This window comes from Phaenicophaeus curvirostris, chromosome 5 (assembly GCF_032191515.1).
Source record: "Phaenicophaeus curvirostris isolate KB17595 chromosome 5, BPBGC_Pcur_1.0, whole genome shotgun sequence".
Taxonomy (NCBI): domain Eukaryota; kingdom Metazoa; phylum Chordata; class Aves; order Cuculiformes; family Cuculidae; genus Phaenicophaeus; species Phaenicophaeus curvirostris.
This window is the reverse complement of record NC_091396.1, coordinates 11,362,748-11,379,508: the sequence shown is the minus strand read 5'-3', so window position 1 is coordinate 11,379,508 and position 16,761 is coordinate 11,362,748. Positions and strand designations below refer to the sequence as shown.

Below are 16,761 nucleotides of genomic sequence, written 5' to 3'. Positions count from 1 at the left end.
CAAATATCAATGTATCATTACTTTTCTACCACTGCGCATTTTAGTCATCCTGGTGTTTAGTATTCTGATTTTTGTGTGCCCCAGGTGGTATGAAAACCAGATGTATTTAAACTTGTAGATAAAAATCAACAATTAAGCGACACCACAGAAATACTCTTCCACATCATTTGAAAACAAACGGTTAACCCCAAATTTACAGATTAACAAGCACATGCTTAACTTCAGAGCATGACTTCAAAGTGGTATCAGGCTGTGCTTATTCTTCTGCTCCTTCTCCTAAGCACCAGCAAGTCACATTCAGGGCGTGAGGGGGAAAAAAATGAGTGGAACACACTGAAACCACAGCCCGTACCCCCTGCGTCCCTTGGCTCTGGGAAGAGCCCTGGAGCAGGGAAGCTGTGTGGAGGAAAGCAGGTGTCAGTGGTGCAGGGGGCTGGCTGCCATGCCTCCCACTGCTTCAGGACAGAGGGCCAGCACCCGAGCACACCAAGGGCCTGGTTTAGGATGGACATTAGGTTGGAACGTGTCCAGAGAAGAGCAACAAAGCTGGTGGAGGGGCTGGAGAACAAGTCTCACACAGAGAGGCTGAGGGAGCTGGGGTTGTTTAGCCTGGAGAAGAGGAGGCTGAGGCGAGACCTCATTGCTCTCTGTAACTACCTGAAAGGAGGTTGTGGAGAGGAGGGAGCTGGCCTCTTCTCCTAAGTGACAGGGGACAGGACAAGAGGGAATGGCCTCAAGCTCCGACAGGAAAGTTTCAGATTGGACATCAGGAAAAAATTTTCACAGAAAGGGTCATTGGGCACTGACAGTGGCTGCCCAGGGGGGTGGTTGAGTCACCATCCCTGCAGATATTTAAAAGGCTGCTAGACATGGTTTAGTGGCAGATAGGAATGGTTGTATTCGATGGCCTAAGAGGTCTTTGCCAACCTAGTGATTGTATGATTAGGAAAAGGTTCTTCACCCAGAGGGTAGTGGAGCGCTGGAACAGCTCACCAGGGATGTAGTGATGGTGCCAAGTCTGACAGTATCCAAGAAACACGCAGACAACGTGTGAACATTGGGGTTGTCCAAACTGGGACAGGAGCTGGATTCCACCATCCCTGCGTTTCCCTTCCAACTCAGGCCGTCCTACGATTCTACGAACGGGGGAGGCCCCCACGGGAGGGCTCTTCGAAGCAACCACGGCCTCCACACACGCTGCGGCCTCGCCATCACCCCCTACAGCGGCAGCAGGAGGGCCAGGAAGCGTAGGACCGCGCCGCGCCACCACGGGCCCAGAGGGAGCGGAGGGAGCGGGCACAGCGCCCCCCGCCGGGCGGGCACAGCGCGGCGCGGGTGCGGGGCGGCTCTCGCGAGAGCGGCGCCGGCGGCCATTTTGGCGCTGCTGGGCGGGGGCTGCGGCGCCGCCCGCGCGGTCTGGGGCGGTGGCGGGGGAGGAGGAGGATGAGCCGCTGGCGTCCCCACGCCTCCCGCTGCTGACGCCGCCGCTCAGCCTGCTGCGGGCCCGGCGCCGCCGCGCACCCCGGCCATGGTGCCCAGCGAGGAAAGCCAGCTCGTCCCTAAAGAGGTGAGGCGGGGGTGGGGAGCCCCGGGAGGCGGCGGCGGGGGCTGCGGCGCGCGGGAGGCCCGGGGCGCGGGGGAGGCCGCGCCATGTCGGTGCAGGGCCCGGGGGCAGCGAGGGGAGGGCTTTGCGAGGGGGTGGGCCGGGGGGGTGCGGGCCGGGAGGAGGAGGAGAAGGAGGAGGCCGGGGGCCGCCGCACCTGCCCGTGGGGCGGCAGGCGGAGGCCGGGGCGGCGGGGCCTTCGCTGCGGGCCGCGGGCGGGGGGGCGGCCCGGGGCTCAGGGAGGGGCGGGTCTCTGAGTGCCGCGGGGCCGCCTCGCCTGGGGGAAAGGGAGGCTTTCCTGGCTTTAGGTTGGAGGGGAAAGGTGGAGATTGGGCGTTAGGAAGGAATTGTTCACGATGGGGGTGGTGAGGCCCTGACACAGGTTGCCCAGGGAAGTTGTGGCTGCCCCATCCCTGGAGGTGTTCAAGGCCGGGTTGGATGGGTCTTTGAGCGGCCTGGTCTGGTGGGAGGTGTCCCTGCCCGTGGGTGGGGTGTTGGAATTGGATGGTCTTTAAGGTCCCTTCCAACCCAATCCGTTCTCTGATTCTGTGAAAGCAGCCCGGCGTGCGAAATGGCAGCCGGGGGCTGGGGGGGCTCCGTGCCTCCGCGGCGCCCGAGCCCGCAGCGGGCGGCAGGGTGTGTGGTGGGGCTGGAGAAAATAGCCCCGCTCAGCAGTGGATTGAGTTTCCTTTATTGTGGGCCCCTCGTGTATTCCCTTCTGCAGGGGAGGTGGGGCGAAGGCTTGGTTTTTGGCCGTAGGCTAAAGATAAGAGCCTGTATGGAAGAGGAAGGCTAAGCCTCTGTCCTGCAGCGATAGGCAGATGACACGTGTCAAGTAAGGGCGATTCTGTTCGGAGGAAGGAGGCTTGGACTGAGGGCGTGAAATGTTTGGAAATGGTCATTCGTAGAGTAGTATTAGCAAAATCTTCATTTCATGAGCAGGTATGCTGGCTTATTCGGCCAACTTCTGTGACAATTTTAGTGTTGTGATAAATTAGCAAAACCCTTCCTTTTGCTTTTCATAGAATGTGGGTGGTTTGTTACGCTTACCTATTCCATCGCATATTCTCATGGCAGGCTTTATGAGGCAAGGACTGAAATTTTGTAGAGTTTAACAAAGTGAGGTGCTGATCCCTAAATGGTATCCTTGAGAGATCTCTGAAGCAAATACCAATACTAAATTTTAGAAACAATTTTCTTTTGGTGTGTAGTCGTACAGATAAGTACAGGATGTATGTAAGACAAAGGCAACTTTACCTCTTGTTTGCTTTTTTGAAATCCCAAGATTTAAAGCACTTACGTTAAGTTGTTCTACAGGAGAAATGAATATCTGGAAACTTCAAGCAACAGAGGGAATGTAGTAGCTAGTATACTTATATTTGCTATAAAAAAATCTTCAAAAACATAAACCCAAGGATAGGAAATAATAGCTAGTATACTTAAAAGTTTAATTCTAAAAGGAAACAAATGTGGAGGTAAAGGAGAATGGCAGGAGAAACCTTGTGGCGTTAGTTGTAGTTAACTGGAACAGACAAAGTAAGTAATAAAAGCAGCTAGCTGAGGCTGTTCCTTTAGTTATATGTATTAATAGTATCCCTGTTGGCTTTAAAGTTGTGTTCAAAATATACATATGATTCAGATGTGTATTTTTAACTGACTCATTGGACTAGGATTTTGCATGGACTTTTTATCTGTAGGGAGGGGAAGTATGGGTAAAGGAAGATGAATACGTGTTATGATATATATGGTATCTTAAACACACAGTGTGAAATCTATTAACTTTGTACATTGGTAATGCTTGTGAGACTTGCTTTTTTCTCAGCAAGTATTCTCAACTTCCTTATTGTGCCCATATGTGTTTTGTAAGTAAAGGAAACTGAACAGAATATAAGAAAAATCAAATTGAGGGGGGAAACGGATTAACTATTTATGTTAAGCCCATCTGGATATATATCCATATACACTCTTGCATGTGTGGTAATAGACGTTTATCTTCAACTTCTCTTATGTTTTTCAGCATATACTTATTTCAATGCCATAGTATAACATTCATTAAATTTACAGCATTCACGTTATGTCCTTCTGAGATTCATTAATACTCTCATTGCAGAGAACACTGAGTTATGGGTAAACAGAGTTCTCTAGGCCTCCAAGTTCTTCATGGCCTTCTCCTAAATATTCCCATTATGCCATTATCAGCAGCTGGAGGCAAAGCAGATTGTTTGGAGTTTCAGTTCTGCCTTTTATGGGTGGATGAAGGATTACAGCTCATATGTTTTGTCCCTTCCCAATGGACTGAGTTCTGCTGGGTGTATATCTCACTGTCTTGTGCTGTTTCAAAGGTTGGGCTCTGAACCAATGTCTGCTGAAGAAGAGTATGCAGTGATATCTGTTCTATGCATTCCAGGTTAAAAGAGCAAGAAGAAATGTAGTGTTGGCTTTAGGCCTATCTGGGGAATGACTAATCATCTAAAGGAGTGGATGGGGAAAGGATTTTGGTACTTGTCCACAAGCTTACATGATGCCATGGTCAATATAGTAATAGGGAGGTAGCTGTAATGTTCAACAGCCTCTGTGTTTGAAGAGTGGAAAGATAGGTATTAGGTTGTTGTAAGTCTTAAGTTTGTATGTGTATATATCTGTGTATGCAAACAGGAGCTCAAATTGCAGTTTTAAAAGTATGCTACCTTTTTTTTCATTAGCTTCTGTAGAGGGTAGTAGCATGTTTCATGGATACAAAATACTAGTAGTTTTACTGCTGCACTTAGAACATCTTTTATTGGTCTGTTACGAAATTTGGGGGGTGGGATGTTGCATAGGTTCAGTTGCATCTCTGAAGTGCAGGTAATTGCAGCCTTATTTTTTTTCATTCATAACTTTGGCATGAAGGTATTTTTAATTTGGGACAGATGTATTAAAGCAGTTTCTAATAACCCTGTGTTGGGATTTCTTTGTATATTAAGAATTTTACCCAGGTTATACAGGCATTCAGTAGATTCACTCTTGCATCCCTGCTATTCAGCATGGAGTGGTGTATATTCCTTTTTCTTCCAATCCTCAGTTCTTTTTCTCTCTTCATCTGAAAGATAAGTTGTTCAATTAAGTCTTATTTTATATCCAATAAAACAGAAGGCACTGAGTAACACACAGGACACTGCTGCACGCTGGTAGTAAATGCTAAGCATGTTCTTTAAAAACTGCTTTGTTATTAGGTATCAGGTTTTTTCCAGTTAGTCTAGTAAAACAATAGCACTGAGGGGGGGGAAGAAAGATTTGTGTAAGAAAGACGATAATGGAAAGAAGAAGAAAACAGTGCTATTAGAAAAAAAAAAACTGCGTCTATGGATTTCAGTGTTTTTTAGGGAGGAAAGGTAGGCCTGAAACTTATTTTGCTCAAATGTACCTCAAATAGAAAAAAAAATATTCTAATCAACGCAGTCGATGAGAAAGGTAGGTGCTTCTGTTTGTTTACTGATGATTTAACTGAGCATTACTAAGACTTTTCTTGAAAACCAAAATGCATCACAACTTTTTTAATATTGCTCAGAATCAGACTATAAAAAAAAACTGGTCAGAATATAGGAAGTATGTTCTAATGTTCTGCTATGAGGTTTTTGAAGTGTCTGCCACTAATTAAATAAATGCTGTGCAGATACTTTCTCAACATGTTCCAGCACGAACTATCCAAAGTACACCTGTCAGAATAAATATATATATACATGCTTTGTACTTGCTGCCATTAAATCAAAGAAGGTAGTGTGACTTCTCTCTCAGCTAACTAATGTGAATCTTTTCATCCCTGCACTAATGAATCCATTTTAATCTTCTGCACTGAACAAATAAATTATGTTTCTTGATGAGTATCACTCCAACTTCTTCCTTAGAAGAGGAGGAATCTGATTAAGATATGTTTAGTAAAGGGATGCTGTACTTTTTAACGCTGATGACATCCTTGTTCTTTCATTCCTGTGTACTAAGAGATTCTATGAGTGATAACAGCTTGTGTGATTTATCAGTTTTTCTGGCTTTTTCTGATGTGCTTTGTTGTAAAACATACAAGTATGGTTGAGACAAGTACAGAAATGGACAACTTTATTGACTTGGCAGATACCTGGAGATGAAATTTAGGAAATAAACAGAAAATCCAGAGAGAATTCCAGCAAGTCATTTGTTCCTTTCAAAAAGACACTTTCTGAATGTTATTCAGGTAGTAATTTAATTTGGTGAATAAGGTACGAGTGTAGAATGGAAGATCTTTCCCTTCTTAGGTCAGCCACTGGGTTTCTCAGTCACAGTTTAGTTCCCCTTCTTATATACATGTGGGCATTTAATCTGTAGTACGAGAAAGATGATCAGGATAAGTATCTAGCAGCACCTTGAGATCATCTGGTGTAAAGATTTTGCCTAAGAGGTACCAACTTCCACTTAGGTAGCACTTTGTACTGGAATCTCAGTCTTTAAATGCTGCTAGGTGAAGTTACTACTTAATAGAATAATCTGACAACTGAATAACATATCACTGTAATTTATTTTTTCCGTAGTACGTTTTGAACTTCACTGCAAACAAGAAATTTAGTTTTCTCTTGTGTTTTGTGGATTGCTGGTAATTAAAGTTTCTAAATTGAATGAGTACAGTAGTATGAGTGTAGTCCTTAATTTTTTTTGTGTAGCTATACACTATCTCTCAAAGTAGTTATGAAATTTTCCCTCCGGCTGTGAAGGAGTTATCTGGAGGCAGAGAATACTTTAAAGGTCTGTCAATGTTATTGACTTTCTTGAGCTTAGAATTTCAATACACAACAGAAAAAGTGTCTAGTGCTTTGTTTGTTGGTGTTTTTAAATAAAGTCCACTAATTCTGTTCTGTTATTTTTAAAACCTACATACCTGTTGACAATACAGCTTTGGATCATAGTTTGAAAATATGAGTCATACCGCCATACAAAACCTGATGAAAATAATTATCGTCCAACTTCCTTTTGCTGATAGAATGTGTTGATATTAATATAAGATTAAAACTTGCAGAGACTTCTGATGAAATTATAAGCAACTTATTCATAGTTTCCGCATTCTTCACAATGCCTGTATTTTCTTTGGTTTTGCAATATTTGCCGTGTAATGAGCTTGCACTGAACAAACGGTTTTTGCACTGCATTGGCACATGAAGTAACTTCTAAAAAGCACATTGGCTGTGTTCTGAAAAATTGAGGGGTAAAATTGGTAAAAATCACTTGATTCAATTTAGTCTTTGCTATTTTGCTACTGTGACCACAAGGATACTTCTGAGTGCTTCTGAAAACTAGCAATAGATTATTTTTAGAATGGCAGTACAGTGAATAGCTTAGAAATATTTATTTTACTGCAGTTCAGGTATGTCTTCTCAATAATTGCATGCAGTCAATTAAAACCTTTTAAATAATATGAGGAAGCATGCATGGATTTTGAAGCTGTGTGAGAAATATTTCATAGAATCATTAGGTTGGGAAAGACCTCTTACACCATTGAGTCCAACCATTCCTATCTGCCACTAAACCATGTCACTGAGCACCTCATCAGCTTGCCTTTTAAACATCTCCAGGGATGGTGACTCAACCACCTCCCTGGGCAGCCTCTGCCAGTGCCCGATGACCCTTTCTGTGAAAAATTTTTTCCTGATATCCAGTCTGAACCTTTGATACCGTATGAAATTTTTCACTGTAAGTAATGGCAGGATACTGCAGGAGCTAAAGGAATGGAAGGCAGGTGTTTTTACTGATTTGTAAAGGTATTGTGTCGGTAACAGCAGTAACAGTGAAGGAGAAAAAGAGGGAATAGCACCTATAGCAACTTAATTGTACCTGCTTCTTGTAAATAAAATATTTTCATCAGTTAATATATGGAAAAATAATGTATATGTTGTCATATCTGTACCTTCTGTGGAGTCAGTGCACTTCAGAGCTCCGTGTTCTCCATGGTGCCCTTTGTGCTAGTGGTAGCAGATAGAGTTTATGTCCAGGCTTCATGGGTGCTTATGTTCTTAACTGTTGTCATTCTGGCAGTATTGCTAGAGAACCACACAAAGAATCCTTGCTGACTTACCTTGTTCTTCATCTTCTCTTTATCCTTCCTCAGCAGCTGGTGGACAGTTTAAAATTAAAGAGTAATTATTTAAGAGTTAAAAATTAACTCTGTATCAACATCTTTTAATCTCTAACTGTACAATAATTTATTTTTAGCATACATGTCTGTTGTTGATTTTGTGGGGAAGTAAACATTCATGTCACATTGTCCAAAAAGAGAAAACTCTTATTTTATTATTACTTTTGCCCTGACTCTGATTTGTTTTTACACTAGCGCTGCATTTGTAATTCAGTCCAGCTGAAAGTCCTTTAGAATATTAGCAGCATGAGAAAATGTTACAGTAAAATTCGTGGTAGTTCATCCATGAAGGAATGGAGGGCAGGTATGAAAGCGTATCTGTTTCTGTGACTCTCCATAGGAAACAAATGATGTGATTATAGGTTAAGGTATAAGAGTATAAAGACTATGTGGTCATGTTCTTACATCCACTTTTTTCAGGTTTCTTTGGAAGGTGGAGGCAAGATACGAACAAAAGGAAGCAATATAAAGATGAGGCTCTTTCAGATCTGAAGTTTGTATTGTAATTAATGTCTGGAGACTGGCAGATAGTTTGCAAATGTGTACAACTTAGTTTACATTTAGTGCTCACAATTATTTTCATCTGGCTACAAAAACCCTTGGAAATTAAACAATTCGGGATCGTAGGATGAAAGGAAATACAATCAGTTGAAATTATAACCTTTAAGAATGAGCGAAATACTCAGTGTCCAGTGGCTAAGGGAAAACTATCTAGGTTATAAAGCTCAGTCTTGCTACTGTGGATGCATTCTTGGTTACACCTTAATTTAATAACAGGAAGATTCGTTAGAGTTTATGTGATCTGTAGCCATGACAAGTAGATATTTGTACTCTTTCTATTGACAGTTGCTGCATTTGATTTTTAAGGGAAGTAATCTTGAATCACTTTAGTCTGCCATATTTATAAAACTATTAGGAGGCAAGTGTCAGAAGACTGGTTCTTCAAGGTGCTCTTAATCAATAGATATTAGGGTCTCTTAAAATATAAAACTTAAATGGAAAATAGCCTCTGTAAAACTGAAAAGTAAATGTTTTGAGCTTTATTTTCCTGACACAACTCTCTCTGTCATATCTTTTTCTTTAGTCTTTTGAATGCCCTGGACACACATACTTCTGACCCCGTACCAACTTTTTCAGATTGTTGTTTCTAATGACCCAGTGGTCCACAATAGTTCAAACAAACTCTCAAGAATGCTAGCCTCATAGCATGTGGTTCATTTCTGACATGGTGTTATTTTTGGACATGTTTGGAAAGATGTAAGTATTAGTCCTTGAAGTGTATGTGTGTTACAAAAATAATTTGTCTGTATATGTTTTACAAAGGGACAATTAATGGCTGATATGCAACTCTTTCAGTGAGGTGGCAAACACTTGTTAACTTTTTAAATTATAATAAAATTTTGTTATTAGAGAAGCATTTCTGAGGAAGTGGTCTTTGAAAATAACAGATGAATCCATGATCAGCATGAGACAGAAGAGAGTAAAACACATACTTCTTTTTCCAAAAGGAACAAGATTGTGGAAGCCCTGCTACAGGATCTTATTTTGTACTTCTTTTCCTCCGTTGTGCATTGGGTCATGCACCATAGGAAAGTATTTTTAGGGTTCACTTAGTCTGGACCATTAGTTTCAGTACGGCCCCAGCCTTCATGATGGCCAGCAGTTACCCTCTGTCTGCAGTGGGCTAGGAAACCATGAGTGTGGGGTGAAGGCGAAAACAGTAGGATTGCTGCAGTAATAACATTTCTTGTGCTTCTAGGCCATTCAGGGTAGAGGTGGTACTCCTCTTGTCTTGTGAGCAGCACTGAAATTCACAGACAGTCATACCTAAGGATGGAGAGTGTCATTTCAATCTTGCAGGATACCAAAGACCGTTGCAGTATGCCCAGGTGGTGTTGGTACTACTACACATAATAACACACATTTAAAATACTACCACTACTCTGTTAGTACTGGTATATCACTTGGTTGTTTTCCAGGAGAGTTAAGGATTCTGTTGAGAAGCTAGATGGCTGACTCAGTCAGGTTGAAGCTACCCCACTGAGAAACCAACCAGAAATGATTAATTTTAAGAAGGATTAGCTATCTGAGCCTGCTCAACATAGGTCATGTACCTGCATGACTGTTTGTGCCAGTGCAAGAAACGGGACAATGTGGGGGTGGAAATAAGCAGGTGGGAGCGAGACCGCTTCTTATGGTAGCAGTTGCAGCAATTCTTGCTTGTTTAACTGAAGCATAGCTATTTGGGGAAGTTTTTAGGCTGTCCTGGATGTGTGAAGTGTTTCTAATGCACTGTGAACTGTCTTATGTGTTGAGTTTCTAGAATAGATAGGGATGTTCATATTACTGTGTAATTGTTTTTTTTAATTGCAGTGGTCTTAATGATGAATCTTAGGCATCAGTTTAATTATTTTAAAGTGTATCCAGTACTATGAGAAGAAAGCATAGCTAAATGCCATAGACACAGAAGGAGACGGTATACCCAAGGACTTAATGCAGCAAATGTATTTAAGTGAAACAGTGAATCAGTGTGCATGAATGGAAATAGATTGTTGTTCACAGTGTGGAAATGGGAGTTCAAGGTTTGTAAGGGGGAGATAATTGGGCTAGTAATTTAGAGTTTTCTAAAATACTTTGTCAATTTTTATTGTCTCTCCTTCCCCTGCATTGGCCTTGAAGTTTCTGTTAACAGTGAAACTGTGGGAATGGGGAAGTTGGTTGAAGTCTTTGTGATCCAGTAGAGGCGTGAATGAGTATTAAAAGTTGATAAGCAATGAGAGTAAAACCAGAAACAAAACCAAAGCCACATTTCACTTATGCAAAATAATAATAATATCACTTCTGAGATTATGTTTTTAGATCACCCTGTTGTGTGTTAGCTGTGGTAGGCAGCTAAGCAGCATGCAACCACTCACTTCCTATCCCCTGTGTGAGAGAGAGGGTAAAGGAAGAATAAAAGCAAGAAAAGTTGGAGGTCAAGATAAAATTGTTTAATAAGTGAAGGAGAAATATAAGGGGGGGGGTGGAGGGTACAAAACAAGGATGCATATGCAATCACCATGTCCTGTGGGTAGACCAAAGCCCAGCCTGTTCCCACTTAAAGATGGAACCTAATTAAACCTTCTCTTTTCCCTTGTCTTACTGAGTATGGTGTTATATGGTATGGAGTGTTTCTTGGGTTAATTTAGGTCATCTTGCCTGGTCATGTCCCTGCCCAGCCTCTTGTGCAAGCTCCAGTCTATTCCTTGAGGAACCAGAGTAAGGAGTGGAGGAGGTCCTGATGCTGTGGAAACACCGTTCAGTGAAAGCTGAAATGTATTCTTGGATTTTTTTAAAATATTTTTTTTAGTCATAAGTCTAAAACACAACACCTTAGGGACTTCTCTGAAGAGAATTGCCTTAACCCAGCAATGGCCTAGTGTGCACTCTTTTGGTAGTTTTCCTTCCCATTTTCCAGTCTTGTTCCTAGTCAAGAGGACAGACTGAAAGGCCTTCCCTAAGTCTTGTGAATCCTTGATCTCTCCTCTCTCGGGGAGTAGGGGGTAGCATAAAGAGGCAGGATGAAGTTTCAACAATTAGGAAAGGAGTCAGAATCAGGATATATATTCTTGAATGTGGATGGTATTTTAGGGTCAGTGTGAAGTATTTTTTACCTCACTAGTAATGAAACAGAAAATCCCTTGTCTGTTTTACTAGCTTCAAAGCACAGTTGTTGGATTTTACCTGAAGTCTTCAGGTATAATGAAGAATTTCAAGTTGAAGATAAAGTATGTTTTTTCAGGTACTCACAAAGCTAATACCACAAAGTCAGTCAGGTTCAAAATTGAAGTATTATGTCCAAAGGTCATTTGGAATCATTTTGCTTTGAGAAATATTCCAACGCAAGATGTATCAAGTTAACAGCTCAAACTGATTCTGTTTCTTGATTCCTCCTGGGACTGATACTTAGAAAAAGTGTATTCAGTTTGCCACAAGGATACTTTAAAATAATTCTTTGTAATGTATGTTTTTGTTCAGGCATTTCTAACAAAGTGCACTGCTCCCTCATTAACTCAAACTTGGCTATGTTGAGACACTCGTGTTGAGTGCTCTGACAGAATTAGTCCAGTAAGCTGTCTTTCAAGCTGTTGCTTCTTTCTTCCGAGGTAAAGCCAAATGTGAGTCCTATTTCTCTTTTATTTAGTAGGTGAGTACTGTAGTGTCTGAAGCAATGGACACTACCTGCTCAATGCTTTGCTCATTCCAAGGACCTGTATCATCCCGTTTTTTACTTCCCGTGGGAGTGATGTGCTAACCTAGCGGTACCAGGGAAGCTGACCTTTGGGGAAAAAAAAGCCTTACTGGACCACAAAAAGCACGGAGTGTGACTAGCCCAGCTAGGGGGGAGAAGGGAGTTGTGGGCTGTAAGGACTTTCTAAAGGGCATAGTTCAAAACGCACAGAATGAAGAGAGAGTTTGTAGAGTGGAGATGGTAGCCTGCCTCTCTCCGAGTATTCTCCCTTTGCTTGCTGTATATTTGAAAGGCCTGTGGTGTTCACGTTTTGGGCAGAATACAGTGCTGTTAGCGTATATCCAGTGTGATGTTTAATGGGTTGGAGCTCTTGGAATAGGTGAGGGAATTCCTGAAATACGGCTGTGGTTTTTCAAGGAGCTGGTTTAATAGCAATTTGCCATTGCTGAGAAGTAGAGTTGAAACAAATTTCTGCTCAGTTGAGCTGTAATTTATGTCTGAATGTTTATATGCAATGAAACTTAAGTAAAGTTTGTAAGTGCACACTACTTTGTTTTGTGTCTGAAGCTACCAAATGTCACTTACAATTGCTGGAAATGTGCACCCAATCAGTTACACAGATTTGGAATGTACACCCCCAAGTCTGACTAGCAGTAATGGGATAGGCAGTAGTCACTTGTGTGCATTTAATATCATCGTGTAAAGTTGCTGGTGCTACATGAAGTTTGAGAATTGCTGTTTTAGGCTTAATCGTTCAAGTAATTTTGTGAGTGTAAACATGATGTCAGCTGTTCCCACTTACTACTGATCTTTCCTCTTACAGGGTGTGGACATGTGCTGATCATTTTAGGTCTCATAAGTGTATTAACTTTACTGGGCATGCAAACTTCACACGTCCTTTATTTAAATTCTTGACTTGAAACTTGTGATTTTAGTTACTGATTCATACTGTTAATATTTTTGCCTGTTGGAAGTAGGGGAATTTAGAAGCATTGGGTAGAATCTTCATGAAGCTTAAGCTTAGCTTTAGGTTTCACTTTCAATCTCTGAAAATAATTATCTAGAAGAACTGGAGCAGGAGTTAACATCTTGGGCAAATTTTTTGTCATTTGAAAAATAAAATACATTTGTGTTGGTTTGCCCTCATAAGCTTGGTAAAATACTGCAAGAGAATTTTAATTAACTCAGTGGTTCCAAGCTGAATAATAGCAGCCACATCTAAATGCAGTGTTAAAAGCACTACAATTTTGCCTTTGAATATTGTTTTGACAGATCTAGTAACACTGTAATTTTTTTGTTCCTGTATTTTCAAAAAATACAGAACCAATATGGTCAAAAATAGTGTCTGTCTTGCAGAGACTCTTTTTTTATTAGTATGTACAGAATTACAGCTTGAATTACTTCAGTGCTACAATATCCTTTATGCTATGCTATTTGCAGATGCAGATCTTTCATGTAAAAAAACGGGAAATTTTTTTTAGAAAGGTACATGGGGTAAATGCTTACATGAAACGCTCTAGAACGTCCACCCATGTCAGACCTATGTGTGGATTGTATGTTTGTATTATAAAGATTTTTGAGCAAGTTGGGTCTATTACATAGTCAGAAGCTTTCTACCTCTAGGTTTGGGAATATCCTCTCTTTCTAGAAATGGAAGAATGTAAAAGATGGAGTGTCTTGGGAAGAAAGTGTCATTGTTTCAATATTTTTAAAAAGTTAACATTTGAACTTAGAATTTCAAATGTTTATTGACCAAAATATTAGCTTGAGAAGGCTTCTGTGGTAAATTAATCATAGGATGGTTTCCCGAATTCTAGCCATAACCGTCAGTCTGCATTTGCCTTTTTAGATGCTTATGCAATTGAAGGGCTGGAAAATTATTTTCCTAAGCTACTGCTGGTGTGTAAACCGTGTGACTGTATGGCAGTGTAGCAACATCTAGCATTGAGGACTTCTCACAAGTACAGAATAGATGTGCTTTTTCCACAAGTAGCTGCTCTTACTTCTTCTGAGGAAAAGGCAGTAGGATATTTTTGCAAGTACTGTGAATACCATGTGTATGTTAGTTTGAAACAGCTGACTAATGTAGTTAATGTGCTCATATATTTTGAGAGGTGTCATAATTGATTTGGTGAACTCCAGAATAATTTTTATCAGAGTAAAATTTAAGTGACTTATTGTATAGGATGATCTCTGCTCTCTTAATTGTACTTTAAAGAATAAACTTCCATTGATAAAAGGAGCTTTTCTGTAAAATGTAGAACTGAACTACTTGTGGTTATTATGAAGTATATTCATGGAGTGGTAGAGTGAATGTTTTAATTGAAAAGTAGGGAATGCTGCATTTGAAAGATACACATCTGTGTGATTTTTGCAGTTTGTTTTATCAGAGCAGCTGAAAGCTCTTACAGTGTAATTTGTTTTGTTTGTTTGTGTTATATGGAATACTGAAGACCAGCTTTTGCCATTTGGTGTTTAGTGTTTAACTCTTGAAGACCTTCTAGCAGTCCTTCACTGAGAAGTCAAGAGCTGACAACCCAGCATAAGAGCATTCATTTTAAAAGAAGTAAATTGTAGATATTTCTGTCCAGTTCAGATTTCCTTCCCTCCCACCCTCCACTGCACACACGAAGTTAAATGGCACACTAGAGAATTACACGTCCACTGTGTATACTGGACTTAACTTGCTTGTCTCTGGAGAGGAGGAATTGAGGCTGAAGTAAGGGTTCTGTGGAGACACAAATTAGAAGGAAATTTGGAAGACTTAAGTCTTCAGCACTGAGCAATGTACTGGTGACTGTCATAATACTATAAATGAGTAGTTTCAAAATTACATTTTGGGGACTCTTAACCTTTAAGTCATTATAGCAAAATGTTAGTAACTTTCAGTTGTGAGCAGGTAAAAATAGTAAGCAGTGAAGCATTTAAATTGTGGTGATGTTTTTTGTTGTTTTGTTGTTTGGGGTGTTTCTTTGTAATTTTTAAAACCTTTGTCAAATCTGAAATTACAGACTGGTAAAGAATACAGCTACTAGGTACAATTACTAATCTTGGATTATTAAAAGCTCAAGACTGGAACTTGAGTTCTCTGTGCAAAGAAAGAAATGTCGCCTTATGTATCATCCTGCTGATACGTTAAACGCAGTGGTCTAATTTGGGCTATTTTCGTAAGTCACTTGGTGGGGCAAATAGGGCACGTCAGTACAGATTATGTCAGTATTTTGTTTTGATAATCTTGACTGAGGGCACAGTGTAAGAAATTTGGAAAAGAGCAATAATGTTATTAGCATCTTTGTTCTTGCTTGCAGCTTCTCCTTTCTAGAAGAATAGAGTGCAATACTTCAGATTCAGTTATTAGTTGATTTTATGTTTGTCCATAGTCAGAGAACAGATATACACCGGTGATGTTTGTTGCGTTTTTGATGATATAACAGACACTAAGGCAGGCTTGCTTTAAGGGTGTTGGGAATAAAGGTCAGTAACTTCATCTTTCTGTTACCTTCGACTGAATACTTCAAAATGGGTTCACATTAATAAAAGCTTTCCTACAGGAAATAAATAGAGCTTGAAGGAGCAGTTTCATACAAAAATGGATAGCTTCGTAATTTAGGAATGCAATAATAGACTGAATTACAGGGATAAATGCTGATCTTGCACTTGAGCCGTTTGAGATAAAAAGTTTACCTGTGTCTGGAGGGCTTTTTTTAATATAATCAAGAAATTTGTTAGTATGAATTTTTATCTTGAATTGTTGTTTATATTTTCTTATCCACTCTCTACTTTTTTTTAACTTTATGATATATAATCTGTCATGTATTACAACTTAACTAACATTTTTTGTAATACTGCTGTGCTGATAACATATATGTTAAAATAGGCTGCACTGAACTTCATGTTAATAGAAAACTTGTTACAGTATTTTGAGGCCATTCTTTTTTAAAGTTTTACTATGAAAGTTTGGAACTCAGTAATAATCTTAGAGCGTAATCTGACTTTATGCAAAAAAACCTTGTGATTTACTATTTGAAATATTTCTGACTTATTAATTTTGTTTTTATATACTGTAGGATATGTTTTGGAGTTGCAGACAAAGTATCTTTGCTGAAATGAAGAAGAAATTTTCACAGGTAGACCGAAGAAATCAACTGTATAAAATGATAGCCATGATAGTAACAGCATGACGCTGTAGCTTTTGGTTATTTCTTAACATGAGCATGAGCTATTGAAGTTTTTGTGCATGTTCTTGAATACGAAGAGTATGTATTGAATGCAGTCTTAACAGTAGAGGCCTCAAATTGAGCATGTCTTTTATATGCTTTTACACTGCTGTGTGGGGGTTTGGCCCTCTAGCTTTTCACCAGAAGAAAAAAAAAAAAAAGGAGTTGTGTAGTTAGCCTAATACATTGGATTATGTAATGATTAAAATTAAGTTCTATGTTCACTTTGTGGACTCGATTTGATAACAGCCTGTCAAAATGGTTTAGAGGCCTGTCACTGGCCAGTATTGCCTTTTAACACTACTTCTGTACTAAAACAGCCACAAACAAGATGTTTGCATTGTTGCCTGATAGTTCACATAGTGTATGTGAATGCCTGCCATGAATAGCGTTGGACTGAGATTATTTTTAATTTCTGTGTTTACTATGAAGAACTTGAAGCAGCGGCAGCACGAATGATGGCTTAATACCCTTTGCTATACTAACCCTGAGTTAAACCAGTTTAGTCTGTCAGAATTACATCTGTGAACAAGGAAGAGAGGATTTGTCTGACATGGAACATCCGGCAACCCAA

At 40.3% G+C, this 16,761-nt stretch overlaps 1 protein-coding gene across 4 annotated transcripts in view; it reads left to right on the top strand.

Annotated features, from left to right (window-relative positions):
• Positions 1–1,385: 1,385 nt before the first annotated feature.
• The window catches only part of USP47 (ubiquitin specific peptidase 47), a 55,139-nt gene continuing 39,763 nt past the window's right edge, over positions 1,386–16,761 (top strand). For 2 of the 4 annotated variants that reach the window (XM_069857557.1, XM_069857556.1), the window contains exons 1-2: positions 1,387–1,567; positions 16,038–16,097. In XM_069857557.1, coding sequence (XP_069713658.1) covers positions 1,529–1,567; positions 16,038–16,097 — 99 coding nt within the window. In that variant the 5' untranslated portion in view covers positions 1,387–1,528. Of the gene's footprint in view, positions 1,568–16,037; positions 16,098–16,761 lie in introns of all 4 variants that reach the window. The other 2 variants (XM_069857558.1, XM_069857559.1) reach the window with 2 other exon arrangements.